The sequence below is a fragment of the Hippocampus guttulatus genome, chromosome 22, assembly GCF_054856545.1.
Source record: "Hippocampus guttulatus isolate MCC_2025c chromosome 22, RoL_Hgut_1.0, whole genome shotgun sequence".
Taxonomy (NCBI): domain Eukaryota; kingdom Metazoa; phylum Chordata; class Actinopteri; order Syngnathiformes; family Syngnathidae; genus Hippocampus; species Hippocampus guttulatus.
In genome coordinates, this window is record NC_141282.1 from 5,241,545 (window position 1) to 5,254,677 (window position 13,133).

Consider the following 13,133-nt stretch of genomic DNA (forward strand, 5'->3'; position numbering starts at 1 on the left):
CCCCGTTTTGTATCCCGATCGTGTTGTTTGTGCGGCGCCCTTGAGGACGCCGTCGCCGCTGTTAAGTTTGCGCGGGCCCATTGCCCCAATTACATATGCGGCAACATGTCCTGTTTCCATGGCAACGCCATGCCCTCTTTTGGCGCACCCGCACATTCCGGCAGCCAGGTGCCGCTAAGAATAGCCGCTCGCACTCCCAAAAGCCCGACAACGCGCCAAAGTGGATCAATTTGTGTCAATTTGGAAAGTGTAGCGAGTTGTGATCGCCGCGGGTCGTCTCGGAGCCTTCAATTTGTTGTGCGGCGGATTCTCAGATGCGGGAGGAGCGGCCTGGCGGAGGTGGGGGGGGGGGGTTGTATTAGCCGCGTGAGCCGGGGTTTGACAACGAGAACATCTGCCGGCTGTGATATGAGAGCGAGAGGGAGCATCTTGTCTTTTTCTGTGGCCGCTTCTCCCCCAGCCCCCTTGCAACCCGACTCGTCGTCCGTCCGTCAAACCTTGAGCTGCTTTAATGCATCATTTATCTGTTAAGTAACCGCAGCCGGGTGGTGCGTATCCTACCTTCTGGAAGTGAATTCCGATATTCTCATCCCCGCCAGCAGGGAGATTAGTGGGCCATTTGTGTCGCAGTGTTTGCCTCGCTTTGACCCCCCCAAGGCTTTGGGAGACCTTCTCCTTCGCATTCCATTGTTACAAGTGAAAGCAAATTGCACGGCGCAATCAGCACAGTGTGTACTACCGGCAAACACGACCGCGCACAAACGGTCTCCCGATCCTTATCAGCAACAAACGTACAATTGTGCGAAATAACCTCGGATCATGAGCCACATGCTGTTTTCATTTAAGACCTCATCGGACCACGTCTTGGAGCCTATTCTGGTCAATTTTCATCACGGCTTAATCTTGACTCTTGCATGAAGTAGGCATTTGGCATTCCAGTTCCTTTCCCTCTCCAGTCCGCCCAATTTGCGTTCCAAATTGGTGCCTGCCTGGTGGCGTCGGGCTAGCTTGTTCCACGGTGCTCAACCGTCTGTATTGGAAAGTCACGTCGTCCGGCCCTGGAAAATCACAGTGTGCTATGTGGTCTTCCATCCTGCTAGCATAATGCATGGACTCCCGTCAGGTTACACTGACGGTAAGTGTGCACCCCCCCCCCCCACCCACCTCCAAATTGTGAACTGAGCCCCACAAAAAAACCGACCTGACACACTTTTTACAGCTCCGATATAAAAATCCCCGTTCGACTTGGTCCCCGGGCTTCCTGCTGTCATTTCTACAGAACAGCAACGCCGCCGCTTTGAGAGAGCGACTTTTCCTACTTTATATACCAATCAAAATTCATTTTATCTGCCTTTTTGCTGTCGTTTTATAGAACCCAGTCATCCCAAAAAGGCAACGAGTGGACAAGGAAGAGACGGAAAGAAAAGAAGTGTCCTCCGGTGAATTAATGAGCCATTCTCTCCACCGAGGATTCATTAGGGATATAATAGGGTCTAAATTGATTTACAAAGGGCACTCTTATGAATAACACGCTCTTATTGATTTCAATTGTTCTCAAAGCGCGATCGCCTAATGAATCGACACTGGCGAGAGTGCCATTCCTCACGCCGTATGTATGTCGTCATTTTGGACGAGAGGAGAAAGTCCCAACAAGTTGAACGCGACGCTCCGGACTCTGCTCGTTTCTGCCGAATTACGCGACGTGCACTGCGGGGCACAGATTATTATGGTTATTTTTTTAAACTTTGGATTTGTCTCAGCAGACCGCCGCACATGACCATTGAAGTGACACACGCACCTTTTTAATCAGTGTTCAAAAGCAGCCTCCTCCGTCTGGCGCTTGCTCGCCCGTCTGCGGCGGTCTTTTCGCCACACCTGTGCCCGCTCGCCTTTCAAGGCGGCCTCGCTCACCATCAAACGGCAAAATTTGCACTTGGGCCCACTTGTTTTTGACTTGCGTCTCAGGGGGCGCAGCGCATCTTTAGAATGAACTAAAAGAAATTTCAAAAAGATGTTCCTGTCGCCGAATGTTGGTATTGACAATCACGGTCCCGTCCCCAGTTTTCGCACTTAAGGATGACTCATCACTTTGGAGGCCTTTTCCTGAGTTAGTGAGAAAAGAAAAAAAAAGAGAGTGCTTGTTCACTTTAGAGGTTGTCATAATAACTTGACACTTTGCACAAATAAAAATAAATAATATGGTTCATCTGTTGGCTTTGATGGCATCCCCGTTGTGAAAAAAAGCGTTAGTCTGGCGTCGAAGGTGTGAGATGAGCGCGTTCTCGGCGTCGCAGAGAGATGATTAAACGGAAAATTTGGCCATTCAAAATGGCTCTGCCCGACATCGAAATTGTTATGTCATTCGGGAGTTGCGAAGGGGAAGCCGAGCGGGCCTCCGTTGTTGGCGCTTTTGTCACTCTGTGTGTGTGTGTGTGTGTGTGTGTGTGTGTGTGTGTGTGTGTGTGTGTGTGTGGGCACGCGAGTGTGTCTCTCGGCCGTTGTCTTGTCTGGGGCTGCTGGCTGGCCGGAGCATCTGGCCGCAGTTGCAGAGCAGCAGTCACATACCTGCATTCAAGTGGAACAAACTGGATGGTTGGCTGCTCACGGAAGGTCATCAGCCTCGGGGTGTGTGTGTGTGTGCGTTTGTGTGTGTGTGTGTGTCACAGTGTTTGATGCGCTCAGAACAATCCGAAGCACATTTTCAACTTGACTGGAAGACACTCAACACACGCACTTTAATATTGTTCAAAACAATTCCTCCCCACATACCACAGAAAAGGCAGCGCCTTCCAGGCGGTGATTACGCTCTTGTTAAAATCACCCGCTTGCTGTAATATTTAAAAAAAAAAAAAAAAAGGAGAGCAAGACAAGGTTGTGAACACAGCCCCCCCCCCCCCCAAAATGTTTAGCTTGCTTTCATGCTTCCACCCTCTTCACCTTTTGTGTGTGTTCATTTGCCGCACTGCACCTGGAAAATGAGTACACAATGGCTGCATTGGGCCTTATCAAGCGGCCGCCACCCTGCTTTCTTTGTGCACTAAACACACACGTGCACACATCGGCTGGCATCCGTGCGGCTTGATACGTGGCCGCCGGCGAAGCACTTCCTCCTAATGAACCTCCCGCCTTCCCTTTTTCTCCCTGGGAAGCCAAAAGAGACGCAAACCTTGATGCGGGGAAAAATGGAACCTGCTACCCCCATCAAATTAAGACCACTTATGTATTTCCACTAATGCAGCAGCAAAGTGTTGTTTCTGTTTGTTCAACTACTTGAGATGCTTCACGCTCCCTTGTCCACAATATTAGGTACACCCGGCACCGCAAGACATCGTTATGACACGCCGTGGCGCATGAAATCACTTTTCGCGACGCGTTGAGTGGGACAATTTAGCCAGTGTGTCGAGTGAGACTTCGTTTTCATTGACAAGGCGAGCGTTTCCTCTCAGCTTTCTCACTGTTGCCGTCATCGGCTGCTTTTGACACTCTTGGCGGGGACGATGTAATTTTTTTTAAAAATACGACTTGATGTATAGCAAGATTTCGTTTGAATATGATAAGCCATTTTAGGGCGTGATGAATATGGTCGGGGGGGTTGTATCGTAAGACGTCATTTTGACATGTGTAATTTAGACATGTTTGAAGACATGCATCGATTACAGTTTGAATGATATGCACTCCATTTTGACTCATCTGATCCCCCGGCAATTGTCATAAGTCTTCAGAATCGCTGAAACGATTAATTGATTCATTATACGCAGTCTAATACTACGCGATGAAGAATCGATTCCCCTTCATCTTTTCATTATTCATTTCTTGACTCTTCTGACGCCCGCAGAGGGACTTGGAATGCAGTAATCTCATATTTGTGTGCGTGTCTGTGTGTGTTGTAGGTGTGGGCCAACTATGAGGAGAAGCCCAAAGAGGATGTTGTGCACGTGTCTGAGGAGAAGGAGCGCGTGGCTAAATACAAGCCGGTCTACGTCACGGAAGTCACCGACATGCTGCACTTGTACGCCCAGGATGTAGAGACAGGTAATTGGGATGTGCTCCTTTTTTATTGACTGTATGAATTTCAATAGCATCTCCTCCTCCTCCTCCTCCCGTTTATTCGCCGTTACCCACCAGGCCAACTTTTATCAACCGCAATTTCCCGCAACCTCAGACATGCCGCTTGTTGGTTAGCGCGATGCAATGAAGGGAATCCACCCCCGCCCCCCACGCCCTCCTCCCTCCTGTCACTTGAGACCGGGGAACCAACAATCCCTGCTGTTCCCACTCAGATGCACATCCAACACCGGCTGATGTATGTTTTTCACGTGAATAAATGCACACGCCATTTCTGGAGAAGCTCGTGACCCAAAGGAGGTCCGTTTACGTTCTGCCATTTGCAAGCGTTCCTTCCGTCACGCTCTCCTTAAAATGAGTCAATCTCAGGGATGAGCAGTGCTTGCTCACTTTTAATAACCCAATCGCTTCTGAGCGCAAACACGCAACTGATCATCTTTTCATCATCTCGCTTTAGGCCCAGGCGAGGAGCTTGAAAGCCCCAGTTACGCCTCCGGCTAACACAGCTAGCCCAATCCCCCCCATCTCCCCCTTCCTTTCCCCCCAGGTGTTAACACAGCCGATCAAAATCAGGACCACGTGCGCTACCTTGGCACTTCAAATGAAGTGAGGGGCTTATGCCTTTAGCGCTACTTGCCACGGGGCATAAGAATTTAATATGAATGTGACATGCTGCGCATCACGAAAATATCAAACACGGTGTGCAACATTTTAAATGTGTTTTACTAATTAGGGCCCGCTAGAGCGCGCTTGAAATATGGCGGTATTTTATCAGTCTTCTCTTGAAATGGTTTGGAAATTCAGCCCCTGTTGAATCGAAATTTGGCTGACATGTTTGCCACGATGAGTAGACCTACAAAAAAAGTCACCAGACGCTATGTTCAAAATGACGCGGGAGGTCGGCCATTTTGGTTTGAAGCCGCCATTTTGCCTATTTTCAGGGGTCCTTCAAAGACGGACTCCTCCTGAGAGATTTTGTCTGATGGCGTTATCCCCAACGGCGAACTGAATCCTGACCCTCCAACCTCCACCCTTCATCCTGCCGTCCCTTCTCCTCCTCTCGATCGCTTTCATTCTTGCTGACGCGAGCTCAAAGCGGCATTAAGTCATAGCGGGCCCTTGAAGTGCACATCAAAGTGGTGTTGTAGAATCACAGCAGCCGAGCGCTGCGCAGTATAAATTACGTTGCGGCACAGTGACGCGGACGAGTTTAGATTTTAGATGTTCTTGTTTTGTGTCAAGTCATCAAAGTTTGCCACCATTGCTCCACACACAAGCTACGGTGAAAATTCAGTTGTCAATGTCTGACTGAGACTTTTTTTTGGGGTCTATTCATGATAGACATGTCTACCAAATTCCTTGTTGCTAAGAAAAAAAGCTTTTTTTTTGGGCGGGGGTAGATTTTAATAATAATTCGAGAGGGTGCTACTGAAACTAAATGGATGCTCCAAACCAAAATGGCCCTTGAGGCTTTTTTTTTTTGTTGGTCTCCTCATGATAGACATGTCGCAAGCTTTGGGGGAAGGGAGTGTTGAATAAAAGGAAGAAGAAAAATCTAGGATAGGCTGCTGATCTACAATTTGCATGAGTGTACACTGTATTGAACATTGTGCAGACGTGATCAAGAAAAACTGACAAGGCATCACAGCTGTTTTTTTTTTTTTTTGCACCTGAGTGGACATGTGCAGACCCACCAAATAACCGTGGCGCTTTCATCTTCCTCGCGATTGTCAAACGTCCGGGAGAAAACATTAAGAAAATTATCGTTTTATCCCCTTCGCCAACTCTGCTCTTGAACCCCCCCCCCCCCCCGCCCCTCCCCTCTTTGCTCTCCATTCCCTTTTTTCTCATTTTAATTATTCCCCTTTAATAACTCACAAGTACAGCTTTCTTCATGCATGGCTATCTTTACACACACTTGATAAATGATTAATTTCACGTTTAGAGCATTTTCTTTTTTTTCTCTTCGCCAAATCGCCAGCAAGCTTGAAGGGATTGTGATCCTTAATCCTCAGTTCATTGGAAGGCTCTTTATCTGTTAATGTACTCATTTATCTGGCATTGTCTCACTTTCCTCCCCACACACATTATCTCCCCTTCAAAGAGCTATCGCTCCATTCCAACCCCCCTGGTTTTCCCCCGGTGTTGGCCTCTCTCCGTAGGCTATATGTAATTACTGTCAGGAGGGGGACCCGCATAGATCTCTGTGACCTTGCGCACTCCAAAGACACGGGCCACTCCAGGCGCATGCAACCAGGAATTAGCGACCCCCACTTTCAACCTCATTAAAGTGTGTGTGTGTGTGTGGGGGGGGGCGCAACCTGCCAAATATAGCCCGTTAAGTAGTTAGTGGAATCATGTGTGCCCGCAGTCTGAATATTGGATGCCACATCAGCTGTTTATCAAAGACGCCAAGTGGTGGTCGTCGTAGCAGAGTGTCATGTTGACTTCGAAAACAAGTGCGCTCTAATTAAAGGAGCGAGAGGATCAAGCTCAGTCTGGACAATTTGCGCCACCAAACCAGCTTAGCAGCAATCACGTGGTCAATGTTTGATGGCTAACATTGACTCGAGGCAGATTAATCCAGTCGTGATTTAAAAAAAAATATAATAATAATGGCACCCGTAATGCACATCTGGCAGAAGGCAGACCGATGCAAACCTTTCAACTCGTCTAATCGATGAGAAAACAAAATAATGTGATGTACGGGGGGGAAAAAATGTCAGTTGCTGTGTCTGTAACATCCTTGTTGAGTTGAATTTGCTGCCAAATGTGCCATTAGGATGAGATATGGATGAAAGTGAGGTTAGGGCTTTTTTTTTTTAATATTAGGGCTTAAAAGACATTTTTTGTCATCTCCTATAGCATGATTGATGATATCATTGATATCTTTTCAGCACAGTACAGTAGTCCCTCCCTTTTTTTTTTTTTTTTTGCAGCAAGACCCGTGTCATATAAAGATCACCTTCGAAAATTATGCCAATAAGACGAGAGAGGCCAACGAGCAACAGGCTCTCCGGTTCTCCTGTGATCAATCTCCTCGGAGATATCCCAAGTCAACAGAGTTGAGATTAAAAAGATGGTGGTGGTGGTGGGGGGGGGGGGGGCGTCCAGGCTTTGAAGAGCTCCCCGCCTGAAGCAGGACTGGGGAGGGTCAGGGGGCTTCATTAGGTGATGAACAGCTGCTCAGCGTACAAGGCGGAAGTGTGAATAATGCGGGCCAAGTGGCACCTGGGCTTGAGGGCTCATTACGGCAGGAAGCGAGCGCGAGATGGGATGGAGCCACACGACCGCGACCCTGGGGCGGGCGGGGTGTGCACCACTGATTGGGGAAAAAAATGGTCAATGGGGGTTGACCGGCCAAAGATTAAAAAAAAAAAAATGTTGTCGGTTTTTGGCACTTCACGAAAAGACATTTCAACAGCAACAAAATCTCACGCGCGTTAACGCAAATTTTCTGTGTTCGCCTTCGCAGTGGTCTAGCCGCTGTTCAGCAAACCGCTTCGTCGTCCATGTTTTGTTTTCCAAACAGTTGACGAACTGAACCGATTATCTCGGTGAGGCTAACCGTGATGGATTTATGTTGGGACGAGACGTGACAGGACTTGACTTGGGAAGTGGCCGGAGTGAATCTCTGGAAGCGTGCGCGGGGTCGTAAATTGTCTCGTTAAAGGCGGCCAATCGCGCCGACGCTTGTCAACGGCCTTTGACTGTATCACTCGCAGCTGTAATAATCGTGTTAGAGCTCGCGCTCGAGGCGCAGCTATTTATGGCCCCGAGGTGGCGTTAGTCACCGTTAACTCGATCGCAAATTGACATAGGGAGGTGAGATATTGAAAATCGCCCCGGAGTACGAGTTTGATCATTTGTTTTTTTTATAAACTTTGTCACTCAAGCCGAAAAGTGAGTTCAATTTGCTCTCCATGTGGACGTCCTGCTGTGGCTCTCATTTGCGCCTTTATCATTGACATAAATAGAACCGTCTCCCATTCGATGTTACACCAATGTCAGACGATTCGGGGGACGGAGCAAGAGTATGGCTTTGCCGTACGTCAATCAAATATCAAAGCGTTGTCGGCTGACAGGTCTTTGATCAATCAACTTGTGTGTTCCCCACTAGGAGGCCAGCTGGAGACTCTGATGGACACCATGCGAGCAGAGATCGCCGCCCAGCCCCCCGTGGAAGGCGCCTACGCTCCACGCCGGGGCGACTCCTGCCTAGCCAAGTTCGCTGATGGTGAATGGTACGTGTCGGAATAAAAAAACTGGACTTCATCAGGAATATCAAGAACACCCGATGTTTTTTTACCTCGTCTCTACTTAAGCTTAGAAGTGCAGAGAAGCCACGCGGTGTAGTTATCGCACCAATCAGCTCCGGCTCGACACCGGCACATGCGCAGGCTGCGTGTTTGCATTTCGGCGCAATTGTGGTACCCACATAAAAACCAGCAAGTTGTCTACAGACTGAAAGTTTTTTTTTTCTCCCCCCCCCTGCAGGTACAGAGCCCGAGTGGAGAAAGTGGCATCGCCGGCGAAAGTGCACGTCTTCTACATCGACTACGGCAACGTGAGTGATAGAAAAGATGATCCGTTTCTTGTGTTTTCGCCAACCAGTCCATCCACTCCAACAAAGCGCCTTTGTCCCCCCCCCCCCCTGCTTTTTTTTTCCCTTCTTCTTCAAAAGAGACATTTACAACCGCCGCGCGAGTCTCTTAATACGACGTCAATAAATCCGAAGCTGCTCGATTGGTCACAAATGTTGAAGGTTTTGGCCCTCCGACTCCAGAGCGCACTGACCGCATTAGTCTAATATCCGCGCCTCGTTAATGGAACGCCACACTTTTCAATGGCGCTTTTTTTTTTTTCGGGTCCGGCTTTTTGTCACAATTGTCTCCACTGTGCCGCCTTATCTTGTTCAAGTCACCCACTCGAGAGAACATTTAAGCGTGTGTATTCATTTTATGAGCTCATGGGCTGGTAAAACAAATTTCCCGGGTGCTTTGAGCCGCACGTGCTCGGGGAAATTCCGCAGGATTTTGTCTCTCTGACTGGCATCTCAAATCAATGCATCGCTAAATATTCGGCTTTCAAGGAAACCTAAATTACCAGTAACCCCAAAAAAAAAAAGCTCAGCATGGGCCGCTAATTGTCATCATTTGCAACAGTTCCATTGTGGAAGGGAGGGGGGGGGAAAATCACCCCCCCCCCCCACACACACACACACAAACTGTTATTTTCAGAACCCTGCCTCCTTTCGTACTCAAAATACTTTCTTCATAGAAATAATCACAGCAATCAAGGCTAATTATCACGCCTCTGCCATATCGCTGGATGTGTTCGGCTTCTTGACTCCAGGCTCTCGGGCAGCTGCCAAAAGCCTCGCGTACCCCCCCAGTTGACAACGGGCCTAAACTGGGAAAGCTCGACACAAACGACGATAATAAACCCCAATCAAATCTGTGTTTGTTGCCAGAGAGAAACCGTGCCGTGCACCCGCCTCGCCGCCATCCCGCCCGCCTTCAGCACCAGAACGCTGCCGGCGCAGGCCACCGAGTACGCCTTCGCCTACATCCAGGTGCCGCAGGATGTAAGTAACCAAAAATACCGACGTTGATTTTGGGTGAGCCGTACTTGAACGCGTAAGCATGTGTGTCTTCATGCAACGCATTCAAATTCTAACACGCTAGTTATAGCAGGATTGTGTTCATCAATGTGAAACGTTTGCTCATTTCCATATTTTAAAATCACTTATTGGCATTTCTTATTGCATTTGATACATAAACATCCCTAAATATTGGCAGATCAAACATCTGTTTTGCAAAGGTGCTTTCAAATAAGATGTTCAAATGCGACGTGCGAAGGTGTTTCTGGTTGAAATCGCTTTCGATTTCTCCATGCTGCAAATTCCACAAAATGACTAGTTTCAGTTCTTAACAGCCCACAAAATGTCTTGATGGCAGTTGCATTTTGACAACCAACCACAAACCCCCCCCCCCCCCCCCAAAACAACAGTTTTTATCTTTGAAAATAAAAACGCCAAATTATTCCCAAACAACCGATGACTTGAAAAGTATGCTGAGTGCCATTTGCACGGACTATAAAAAAATCGGAGTCAAACGTCATTTGCATAAATCATTTGGCACGCCGCGTATGTCTCCAAAATGTGCTTGGTCACTTGGTGTGTGTGTGTGTGTATTTATGTGTGTGTGTGTGTGTGTTGATCCATGCTGTCACTCGTCCCTAGAGTGGGTATCTCCTGAAGGGTGAAGTGGCCCATCTGTTGCCGCGCTCACAGCCGTCACCTATACCGCAAGCACACACACACAGACACACACACACACACACACACACACTGGAAGCTGACAGGCGCTCTCGTCCGGCCAGGTCGCCACCCACCTGATCTTTATTTATTTATTTATTTATTTTTGGGGTTGACCCTCACCTCCGCAAAGCCGTACACGTCCGCGATCATTTTACGGGCGTGGAGAGTTCACGCCGCCAATAAAACAGCGGCGCGGTATTTGGAGAGAAAATAAAAGCGGTCTGGGCTTTTGAAAAAAAGTCAGCGATGCCGCCATTGTTCCCACGGCAACGCTCAATCCGTCAACTGGCTGCGCTCGGTCGGCCCAGTTAATTTACCAAAGTAGACCGCTTGTAAAGGTGATGTACAACAAAATCAATTTGTTTATTTCTTTTTTTAATAAAACGGCCTGTCCGAGCCGCTTCCGTCACGTCGCACCGAGTTCATAAATCAAAAGAAATGAAGGTTATACAACGACCACAAAAAAAGTGAATTAATTAGTGATTAAAGTTAGCGACATTTGGACTTTTAAGTGGCTTTTCACCTCGAGCACTTGAAATGAACATTTTAGAACATTTTACCCATTGATCAGACCGTCGGGCATCGAGAAGTGCTTTGATGTGAACGCTTTCGATTTGAGTGAGCTGGCGATTTTCATACTCGAGTGGTACTCGCAGACCGGAAATTGGAGTCAAAAATGACTCAAGCATTCCATTCTACCTCCTGCAACAGTTTTTTTGGGGAGGGGGTTTTGGGGACACACTCATCTGCGCATTGCTATTTCCTCTAGTTTTTTTGTGAAGCGGTAAACTATACTTTTTACACGTGTTTAAGTTAAATTTTCCTCAGATCTTATAGAACTAAATCAGCGTAGTTAATTCTGCCAAATGGCAATTCCCCCCCCCCCCCCCCCCTCATGATTAATTCAACAAATATCCCCCAAAAGGGTTTAAAAAGCTTTTCACAGTTGGCTTTGACAGGTAAAATCTGATTTGGAGAAAGTCTGAAAACTCACTTGGACTCTCACGTTGTTAAGTTGGCTTCCATTTGAGCGAATCGGGCCTTCATCCAGCTCACTGCAGCCAATTACAAGGAGCTGAAGTGAGAAAAATACCCCCCACCCAATCAAAAAAAAAAAAAAAGGTGCAATAAACCTGCTTTGCTTTAAAAATAAATTCTTGTCACCCTGGACACTTGATTAGGTATACCTCAATGAGGTCATTTCTTTTTTTTTTTTATTTGATTGACGCCGTCATTTAAACATTCGCACATTTTAGTGGGGCTCATTATGTTGTACCTAATCAACTGTCTGAGTGTGCATTCAGAATCGGCCCCTCTCGAACGACCTTCCCTTGCCCACACGCACGCACGCACGCGCGTATCCAAGGGCAGTTTGCTGGAAGGGGGTTGCCATGGAGACAAGACCAGGGCAGGAGGGGGAGGGAGGAGATGGATGTGCTAAAAGTGGCGATAGCACAGATTTGTTTTTTTCCTTGCCTTTGTTTTTGTTTACCAGTGTCTGAACACGATTTTAATTTTGCTATCATTGGCTAGTTAGCATGATTAACCCAAGAAAATTTAAATGTTCATTACAATTAGAATTAAAATGTGCTAAAACTAAAGTGAAGACTGACAATCACGGTGCTTGGAAGTAGTTTTCTGAGCATTGATGTGCTTATTGTTAACGCTCGGTAGGTGCTACCTATGTTAGCATCTCCTTGCTAAAATGTAAACTTAATTGTCGTTTTTGGTCAGAATTTTGTGACTTGTATAATTTTGGTTCGGTGGAACAGTGCGCGACTGGTTAGCACGCCAGCCTCACAGTGCAGAGGTGCAGGGTTCGATTCCAACTCGGTCCTTCCTGTATGGCGTTTGCGCATTCTCCCCGTGGGTCTTCCTGGGTTTTCTCCGGGTACTCCTGGTTCCTCCCGCGTTCCAAAAACACGCGGTGGCAGGTGAATGGAACAAATCCAAATCTCGGTGTGGTTCAGCTGTTGTGAATTTTCGGTGACTCGTGCGTTCCCCGCAGGAGGACGCCCGTGCCGACGTGGTGGACTGCGTGGTGCGCGACATTCACAACAGCCAGTGCCTGCTCAACGTGGAGTACTCTGGCGCCAGCTGCCCGCACGTCACAATACAGTTCGGCGACACCAAGGACGACGTCGGCCTCGGCCTGGTCAAGGAGGGCCTGGTCATGGTGGACGTGCGCAAGGAGAAGCACCTGCAGAAGATGGTCAGTGTCGCATGCTCACGCTTGACTCTTGTTTCCCCGCAAACGTAGCGTACTCTGAATTTTTTGTGCACTTGCAAACGACCCCCTTGAGTTCTTGAGTGTTGCCGCTTCGATAATGAGCTCATTTGCATCCACGTCATTATTATCACACATCAAAAAAAGAGACAAGCTGCAGACATTTTCTCCCAGTGGTGCCGTATAGCTCATTGACTGTTCTGGTCATTAAGATAATCCCCCCCCTCCCTCCGCCGGTGGACCCACTCCTGCATATTAAGGTAAAGGAAAAAAAAAAGTTACATGTTTGCAATTACAGCTGGCGAATGGCCGCCGACATTAGTCACTCTGCCACTTAGTTAGAAATGTAAACGGGCGAGCTCCCGGAGAAATATGGCCGCAGGCGTCTTAATTGCTCGTAAACGCTCAAACGCACACAGTTATGACTGATGGGTCTGATCGATCCCACGTGTAGTAAAGTGTCTCGCTCAAACCCTTTGCATCATTGTTTCGACCTCTTGACTCTAAAGAGGTGCCCAG

The 13,133-nt window shown here is 47.9% G+C and overlaps 1 protein-coding gene across 1 annotated transcript in view; it reads left to right on the forward strand.

The window, feature by feature from the left end:
• snd1 (staphylococcal nuclease and tudor domain containing 1) overlaps positions 1–13,133 on the forward strand; it is an 83,742-nt gene that overhangs the window by 61,628 nt on the left and 8,981 nt on the right. The window contains exons 18-22 of the mRNA XM_086103445.1: positions 3,891–4,032; positions 8,186–8,309; positions 8,563–8,632; positions 9,539–9,652; positions 12,396–12,599. Coding sequence (XP_085959571.1) covers positions 3,891–4,032; positions 8,186–8,309; positions 8,563–8,632; positions 9,539–9,652; positions 12,396–12,599 — 654 coding nt within the window. The remainder of the gene's footprint in view (positions 1–3,890; positions 4,033–8,185; positions 8,310–8,562; positions 8,633–9,538; positions 9,653–12,395; positions 12,600–13,133) is intronic.